The sequence below is a fragment of the Arvicola amphibius genome, chromosome 15 (assembly GCF_903992535.2).
Source record: "Arvicola amphibius chromosome 15, mArvAmp1.2, whole genome shotgun sequence".
Lineage (NCBI taxonomy): Eukaryota > Metazoa > Chordata > Mammalia > Rodentia > Cricetidae > Arvicola > Arvicola amphibius.
Window position 1 is genome coordinate 19,183,555 of NC_052061.1, and position 9,357 is coordinate 19,192,911.

Here is a 9,357-nt window from a genome sequence, read left to right on the forward strand (position 1 = left end):
ACATATGATAATTAATTTACAACATTTAACACATCAGGAATTACAGTAGTAGAGACCACCCTTAAAATATTAGGATACTAGCACAAAAATCTTGAAAAATCTGTATATTCAATACATACAAGGAATTACCAAAAAACACTGAAGGATGGCATATGTGACACTTCAACATATAAGCAGCCTGCTAAGTATGCAGCAAACATTTTAAACAAATAGTGCACACATCAGCTCAAATGCCCTTATTACTAAGGCTGGGATATGTACTTGCAATGCTAGCTACTTAGAGAGCTGACAGAGAAAGACCTTCAGTCCCTAAGGCTTATTTGAGGCCAACTCTGACAACTCAGTGAAAAACCCTGCCTCAAAACTTTAAAAAGTGAAAAAATTGGGTAGATTCTATAAGCTGGTGGTAGGATGCTCATTAAGCAAGATTGAGGCCCTAAGTTCAATCTCTAGTACCAACACAAAATACTAACATACTCTCAACATAGTTATGGTTTTTGGAAGACAAGAATATACATCAGATTCACGTTCAAGCACAGACCATGCACGTCTATGTAATGGTGACTAACACACTTAACCTCTGCATTTTTAACCCCTCTAAGTAACGCTTAACATCTTAATTCCATGTACAACACGGCTGTTAAAATTCACAAAGTATTTAATGGTATAAAAGCAAAGAAAGCATTTAATGGTTTAAAAGTAAGTCATTGTATATATTTTTAGAGACACTGATGGCCACAACTGTGAAGCCACAGAAGATAAAATAAAAACCTTAAAAAATATAATTTAAAAAGCAAATAGGTTTAAACTATGAACTATAAACTACTACTCACTCGCCAACTGAGAGCAAATTCTGTTTTTCATCCTTTTTTACCCGTGGACGCCCTGGTTTCATCTTTAAGGGTGAGGTTGGAGTCTTCTGAGCAGCAGGCTGTATGAAATGCGCAAACAGCTCTGTCTGCTTTAGTAAATACTCAAATCTATTTGCTCGGTCAGTTTGCTGCAAAATTTAAGACACACTTTATTAAACTTTAGAAATAATTTACATATGCCTGCATGAAGAAGTGAAGAATCAAAATGAGCAAACTAATGAATACGCAACACAGGTGACTGTGACTCCCAAAGACGTGGGTGATGGACAAGTACAGGCTGCATACACGGCCCTATCGGTGCAGTTAGTGACTTGAAGATGAGACTGGGAGTGGGTTAAGGGCAGGAATGACTATAAGGGGCATGACAGAAAATACACCATGCCTACAGACATGCTTCAATGAATTCATGTATTTCCAAAACTAACATTTTATGTGCATTATTCTTTGATAACAGTAACACGATTTTTAAATATAACATAAAAACAAAACAAACAAGAAAAACATTGTACAAGGAAATGTATTCAGAAAAAAAGCATACTGGTTACTCAACCTGATGCCAAATTTTAAATGGGTACCAGGTCTGAAATTCACTTATCAAATACTTTTCTTTTTTTTCTTTGATGATCTCAGTATGAATTTATTTTAAATTTTATAGTTTTGATTCAACATGGATTGTAATAAATGGGTCTCCAGCCATGTTACTAATAGAAAATTGTGCAGTGCCATCACCAGAAACATAGACTTTAATTCTGGTACAATTGCCATCAATTTTATCTCCAGAAATGACATTACAGTATGTGCCAGCAGAGACCAGTTTGTAAAGTTGTTGACAATGATCCCTCCGGATGGATCTCCTCAGTCTCAAATACTTTCCAACAGATGTCATATAGTACTATTCCTTTCTCTCATATTTCTTAGCTATCCCTTTGAATATTTCCTGTTGTCATATCAAGAGAGTGAATTTATTTGAAAACAAGTTCTTGAAAATAAGCTTACTAAGAATGAACTCTCAAGTCCTTCAGTAAGTGATGTTTTAAAGACATGATAATCTATTTACACGAAGAGAAACAAGTTAGGTATGGTAGCACACACCTTTAATTTAAGAAAGTCAATTATGATCTTTTTTTTTTTTTAAAAAAAGGTCTCTCAGAGCCGGGCAGTGGTGGCGCACGCCTTTAATCCCAGCACTCGGGAGGCAGAAGCAGGTGGATCTCTGTGAGTTCAAGACCACCCTGGTCTACAAGAGCTAGTTCCAGGACAAGCTCCAAAGCTGCAGAGAAACCCTGTCTCGAAAAACCAAAATAAAAAAATAAAAATAAAATAAAAAGGTCTCTCAGGGAATAATACATACATGTGAGATTAGCAGCAATGAAGTAAACTTTAGTCAGAGGACTGAAGCTATATATTAATATATTAGTATTACAATCTAAACTACAGTGGGTAAAAGTTCTCTGTATTATCACCGTAGTTATGTTCATCTTAAAAAGAGCCACAATTTATAATGTTTTACAGCACAATTAGAGACACCTGTACATGTAAATTAATGAATACATTTAAAATCTTTTTTACAAAGGTTCATCATAAATGCTATTCACATATCTAGAACATACCATTTTTTCTTCATATGTAGGATCTGGTTCTTGAATTTCTTTTTGCTTTCCAGGTGATGAATCATCAAATACTTCCTGGTAGAAAGGGAAAATACAGTTGTTTAAGAATTGTCAACTAAATAATATATTCTTACTCCAAATTCCCTAGGTATTTAATGGCTATCACATAACATGAAACTTGATAAGGATAAAATTAAATACTATGGGGAAATCACTTTTCCCAATTATAAACTGCTGCCATGATTAAAATATTATCAACAACACCCTAAAGCAAAATTACTTTCTACCCAAGCCATAAGGGCAAATCTGTATCTTTTGGGAAAAAGAATTATAAAGATAACATTAATGTTCCCCTTTTATCATAAACCTCCGTCCATGCACTGTGCTATTACACAAATGCACACATGGAGGCCAGGGCGTTAGTCACTGAGCTCCCCTATCAAGAACATTACCAAAAATAGGGGAGCTTAATTAAATATTCTTAGTCTGACTCCTAGTTAGTAATAAATATACTCGAAACAGTCATGACAGTCAAATGCCACAAGCAAATGACAAAAACTCCAACCTACTCTACGTTACACATTAGAGGTAAAGTATACCCTACAATAGTATGTGCTTTCCAACTGCAGACATTAATTCTATAATTCAGTGTCTTCTTTTACTAACTACACAACATATTTCAGGTCATCAGATACATCAGGCAAGTAAGTGTACTCAGCACAGACATAATTCTGATTCTAACTTCAGTTAAGATAATGAAAAGCAGACTGAAGGTAATTGTCTTAAAAGACAATAAAAACTACATGAACAGAAAAGGAGTGAAGAATAAAATTGAGAAAAACAGAAATTACTGATATTTTGCAATATGTAAATTGTGAAACTTAAAGAAAAAACAACACATGACAGGGCAAGGCGTGTAGAAAAGGCTCTTTCTGGAACCAGGTCACAGTTCTGCCCCGGGCTCTATCTCTAGAAGACTCAGTTTTCTCATCTGATGAACAAAAATAGCACTTATTTTATACCACAGGTGTTATCACATTCACACTTATAGCGACTCAAAAATTAATTTCATCTGGGTTTTAAATTCTCATCTTTGGGACCCGTAAATAGAACTAACACCTATAGGGGAAATGTGACTCCAAGTTACAACAAACAGAATCTGCAAAGCTATGGTGAACTAAGAGCATCTCCCTTGGAGAACTGCACATGTAAATATAATTCCCTTCAGTGTCATTGGTGCCCAGACTCTGGGTAGAAATCCAAGAATCCAGTTAAACAGTCCCAGAAATTCAAAAGACAGTTTAAAATCTTAAGGGGCATCAAATACAAAATTTTGCTTGTTTTTTTTTTTTTTTTTTTTTTTTGGAGACAGGGTTTCTCTGTGTATCCCTAGCTGTCCTGGAACTCAGTGTAGACCAAGTGCCTCGGAAGTGGTGGGATAAAAGGCTTATGTCACCAACGCCCAGAATAAAATCCATTTTAAAATGAAACTTCATACACTTCAAATTAGGGCATTACACTAACACCTCCCCTCTCCACTAAAAGTTATTTCCAGGACTAACAACACGTTATTTCACCCAAGCGAATCAGACTGCCCCGTCATTTCCTTACGGTGGAAATGCTGCACTAGGGTTCATTCCAATCTAAGGACTGAAACTCTCAGAAGCTTTGGGCCTGGAACTACAGAATACCTCAAAACAAGTCCAAGGCCAAGAATAAAAATTGGAAGCAATAACTTTGTTCCCAGGCAACTCAAAGCCTGGGAGCATATCGAAGAGACCTTCCTGGCAGCGCCACCATTTTTCCACCCTCTCCCCCCCACTTCGAGTATTGTCATCATCATCTGGCCCACTCGAACCCCAGAAGGTGGTTCAACAGCGAACGATCTGAATGGACCTTAGCAGGAGATAATGCGCTGGGCCAGCAGCCCAGCGCCCTCCCCCAACGTTCCCATTCATTCATTTCTCCATCCACAAACCCCTAATTAGATGGGGATCCAGGACAGGTGCTGCGGCTGTCACGCTCGCTCCCCTCCCGGTGGAGCAAGGGCCCTCCTGGCTGCACAGAAGCAGCTGCGCCCTCGGCCCTCCAGCTCTCGCCATTGTTTCTGCCCAAAACAGACAGATGCCGCCCCCGCCAGCACCGGGACGGGGCACTCGAGGCGCAAGTCCCCAGCTGCGTGCGACGCTGGGAGACGTCGCGCTCGCCCCGGGAATCCCACTCGGAGGGGCAGCTCCCTCGCCCTTCCCCAAAGTTTCGTGCAAACTAAAACCCAGATCCGGGGGGAACTGAGCGAGACTGGGGGGCATCTAGCGCTGGGGAACACCGGTCCCCTCGGCCACGGTAATCAGGAGCATGTGTTTCCTAGGGGCGCCCGCGGCCCGCCTAGGCTGGCTACACGGAGGGAAAACGCAGAGGTGAAGGAGACCTGGCGCCAGCCGAGCATCCATCTCCCTCCCCGCGCGCCCGCCGCGCTCACCTCCATCTCAGCGTCCGCGGGCCCCGCGCCCGAAGCACACGACGGGGCCGCCGGCGCCGCGCCGCCCTCGGGGCCGCCTTTGTTGCCGCTCCCGCCGGCGCCCGCCGCCGCGGCCTTGGAAGGCGCGCTCTCGGGAGGCGGGGGCGGCGGAGGCTCGGCCGCCGACGACATGTTCCGGCTGCGTCACCCGCCGCGGCCACGGGCAGGCGCGGCGCGGAGGGAAGCGGCCTGGGCCTGCGCGGCTCTGGCGTCCGGGCCCCCCGAGGAGCGAGATCCGCCCGCAAGCTCTCACGCGCGGCGGCTCCACCACCGATCCGAGCCGGCCCCGCCGCGGCGCTCGCCCCGGAGTCCTCTTCCGCCGCACTCGGCTCCGCTCCGCTCCGCTCCGCTCCCCGGCGTTTACTTCACGGCGGGAATCACGTCGACCAGGGTGGGCGGAGCCAGCGGGGTCACGGAGGTCAGGGAGGGCGGGCTGACTGAGGAGGCAGAGGGCTGAGGGAAGGGGAAAGGAAAGCGAAAGGTCCTCGGAGGCCTCCCGCGCTTTCTCCGCTCCGGAGCAGACTCTTCTCCAACCACCGGGACGGCCGCCTACGCCACCGCTCCCAACCCTCGCGAGATCGCTAGTTCCCCCTCACAGGCCGGCCCGCGACGGCGCATGCGCCGGCTCCTCCTTGTCCCCGCCTCCTCCAGGCCTCCGGCAAGCAGCGGAGGGAGGGTGGGCGGGGCCTCGAGGCAGCGCGGCGACGTAGGTTTGCGTCTGGGCTCGTCGGCGTGATGCGAGCGGGCGGCTCCGTAACGGCTCGGCGGCTCTCGGCGCGCCCGCCCGCCCGCCCGCCATCCCGGCTCGGGTTGGCCTCTGCTCCGGGCGTGACGCTAAGTGACGTCGGACGTCCAGGAAAACAATGACCTCGGGTTGCAGCTCCGTGCATCCCCTTCCAGAGTTCGGCGTTTGTGGCCGGCGGGTAGACTCGCCACCCCTGAGAGCGCGAATGGCCGCCGACGGAGACAGATGATGGCGTGTTTTTTCCGTGTGCATCAAAACAAAATGCGCATTCTTGTCGCCTTAAGAAGAACTGCTTGTCATGGGAGGCAGAGGCGGATCTCTGAGAGTTCGAGGCCAGCCTGGTCTACAGCGTGAGTTCCAGGAAAGCCCTAGAGCTAAACAGTGAGACCCTGTCTCAAAAATTAAAAAAGAAAAATTCTTAGTTGGGCATTGCTGGCAGAGAAGTTCTGTCTCGAAAAATTATTGGTGTTGCTTCTATATCTGGCCTTAGGACACATGGAGGCTCTAAGTAAGCCTTGCTTCTGCTCCTGCATCACCTCACCATCTACTCCCAGGCGTACATTCGCCTGTTCGTGATTTAGTGGTCTCCAACATTGAAAAAAGGAAGTCTCTTCAAGAGTTAACTGAATTATGTCGAATTTCAAATCTCTTAGAAGAGCTATGTAATAAGTTTAAATGTTTGTACTACCCTAGTAATTGTCCAATCAAAACGCTCTGGAAAACTCGCGTTGAAATACTTGTGAAAGCTGGAGTTGTAGGTCGGTTGGTGAAATGCGTGAGCATGCCTGAGCCCTGGGTTTGAACCCTAGCCCAAACTGATTGCCTGTGGTGAGGCATCCTCCATCTCTCCCACCTCTCCATCACCTCTTCATCCGTCTTGGTGGCACTGGGAGCTGCTGTGTGTCGTGCAGTAGACCCTTTTGTCCAGCAGCTTTACTTGTGAATGTTCACTGTGAGATGTGTCGTTGGTCAGATTCAAGGCCTCTGGCTTTGGTACACCATCATTACTGGGCCCTCATGGATACTCCTCTCCTATGTCTTGCTGTTGCTGCAGGTTCATGGAGATCCTGTGGCTATGCTTCCCCAGGACCATGGGGTGGATGTTGGGGATTGCCAATTCAAAGCCCTGGATGTGTGCCTGCGTGGTAGCTGAGTTGATCAATCTGGGCTGCTGGGGCTGTCACCCTCGGTGGGGAGCGGAGCCAGCTCTCCCATGTCCTTTGGGGGGCAGCTTTCTCAAGTAGGGGGACACAACCATCTCCTATGAGAGGTGAGGGAGGGGGCAGGGTTAGCTCTCCGTTGGAAACAGCTCTCCCTCTGCTAGTGAGGGGCTGGGAGCAGTTTAGCACAGTCATTGACTTTTTTTTTTTTTTTTTGAGACAGGGTTTCTCTGTAGCTTTGAAGCCTGTCCTGGAACTCACTCTGTAGACCAGGCTAGCCGGCCTTGAACTCACAGAGATCCACCTGCCTCTGCCTCCGCCTCCCTAGTACTGGGATTAAAGGCATGCACCACCACCATCAGGCCTACAGTCCTTGTACTTTAACACACAGTTCAACACATGGTTAAACACATGGTTTACATGAGCCATTGTGGTAACACAGGCAACAGACATCAACACAGACCCCAGCTGCATCTAAGCTACAAACCCAGACATGGCCAGTAGCAGCAGCTTGGGTCCAGTTGTCACCATGGCCTAGGTTGGTATTGCAGGCCTCTTTTCAGAACGAGCCCAGCTACAACAAACTCCAGAGAGACCTGAGTTTCAGATTACCTTGTTCCAGGAAAGACCAGAAACTGAGACTACCCTGGCACCAACCAGGAATGGACCATCCAAGGGGAAAGTACCTAACTAAAGGAAATCCTAACATTTCACCCATTATAGATAGGATCACCCGATATCCCTTAGTCTAGCACATACCCATCCCCTTTCACCAGGGCACCCCTAGACAAATGTCAGCCAATCAGGGGCACTGAATCCTCGAAATCCCTCACCCCAACCTCTGCTATTAAAAAAAAAAATCCCTACCCCAACTGAGCTTGAGGCTCTCTGATCACGCCAATGCATTGGACACAGAGAGTTCAAGTTCAAACTTGAATAAAGGCTCTTTGCTTTTACATATAGGATTCAGTCTCTGTGGTGGTCTTTTGAGGGTCCCCGTAATGTAGACATAACAGTCCCCAGACTCCAACATGGCCCTAGGTAGCAGCCCAGATCCCAGGTAGCCACACAGCCTTCAGTGGTAACAGGAGCCACAGTCGGGCCACGAACCCAGGAGTGAACCCTAGGCACAGCTTGGGTCCAGACATCCCTATGGTCCTGAGTGGCAGTGCAACCCCCCCCATCTGTAGGGCCCTTGTGGCAGCCTGACCCTCAGGTACCAATGTGACCCAAAGTGTTGACCCAGACCCCTGGCATCTTCACAGCCTTTGGTGGCAACAAGTTACAGAAATCATCTCGGACCCTGGATATGGTAGGGCCACAGACAGAGCCATCGGCAGCAACTCAGGACCAGATGACACCAGGTAGGAAGCTCAGGCCACCCACATCCCGTATGGCCCTGGTTGCAGCATGACCTTCGGTCACCACCATGGGCTCAGATGTCTGCCCAGACCCCGGGGCATTTGCACTGCTCTCAATGGTAAGAGAAGCCATGGACATCAATGTAAGTCCTGGCTGCAGTAGTGCTGTGGACCCAGACATGGTCTTCAGCAGTAGCTAGGGACCCAGATGACACCACAGGCCCAGCAACACAGGCCACTCAGATCGGCATGACCCCAGCAGCTACATATTCATGGGAACCCAACATGGCCACAGCTGGCAGCCCAAAATATGGCATTGTGCATGAGTCCAAGGACCCCAAGAAGAGCACCATGGAGCCACATTTCCAAATGCAAAATCAAGGTTTCGTTTATTAAGTATGGGCTAGCACAGGTCCTCTGCTCTACAGTGTGACATAGCAGATGGAGGGAGAAGGACCCCGTCTACTATTGTAAGGGGTTGATAAAGACAAAAACTTCAAAATACAAAATTCCTTATCCTATATCACATTTGGCTAAAGGTGAGGTAAAGCTGAGCTGTTAGCTCCTGATATGATGTAGGTGGGTCATCTGTCTATGTGTTACTCTCATTGGTTAATAAAGAAACTACATTGGCATTTTGATAGGACAAGATTTAGATAGGTGGATCAAACAGAACAGAATTCTGGGAGGAAGAAGGCAGTGAGGCAGTCGCCATGAAGCTCCTTCCCGAGATAGACGTAGGCTAGAATCTTTCCCGGTAAGCCACCACTTCGTGGTGTTATACAGATTACTAGATACGGGTTAAAACAAGATGTGAGAGTTAGCCAATAAGAGGCTAGATATAATGGGCCAGGCATTGTTTAAATGAATACAGTTTGTGTGTTGTTATTTCGGGTTTAAAGCTAGCCGTGCGGGAGCCGGGTGGGACGAAAAGCAGGTCCACTCCCCTTCTACTACACTGATAGGCTATTAGTATCTAAGCAGCAGCCCCCCAGGTTACGTCCTCCAAACATCTGCTGACCCTGTGCTAACTACAGGGGCAAACAGTGGCTAATCAGGTATCTACAAGGACATTTAAAGGAAGCAGATGT

General features: G+C 46.9%; 1 protein-coding gene across 1 annotated transcript in view; it reads right to left on the reverse strand.

Annotated features, from left to right (window-relative positions):
- Window positions 1-5,132, reverse strand: part of Smarca5 (SWI/SNF related, matrix associated, actin dependent regulator of chromatin, subfamily a, member 5) — a 36,371-nt gene extending 31,239 nt beyond the window's left edge. Inside the window, exons 1-3 of the mRNA XM_038313097.2 lie at window positions 4,962-5,132; window positions 2,483-2,557; window positions 834-1,000 (exon numbers count right to left, since the gene is read on the reverse strand). Of these exons, the coding sequence (XP_038169025.1) occupies window positions 834-1,000; window positions 2,483-2,557; window positions 4,962-5,132 (413 nt within the window). The remainder of the gene's footprint in view (window positions 1-833; window positions 1,001-2,482; window positions 2,558-4,961) is intronic.
- Between the last annotated feature and the right edge of the window lie 4,225 nt (window positions 5,133-9,357).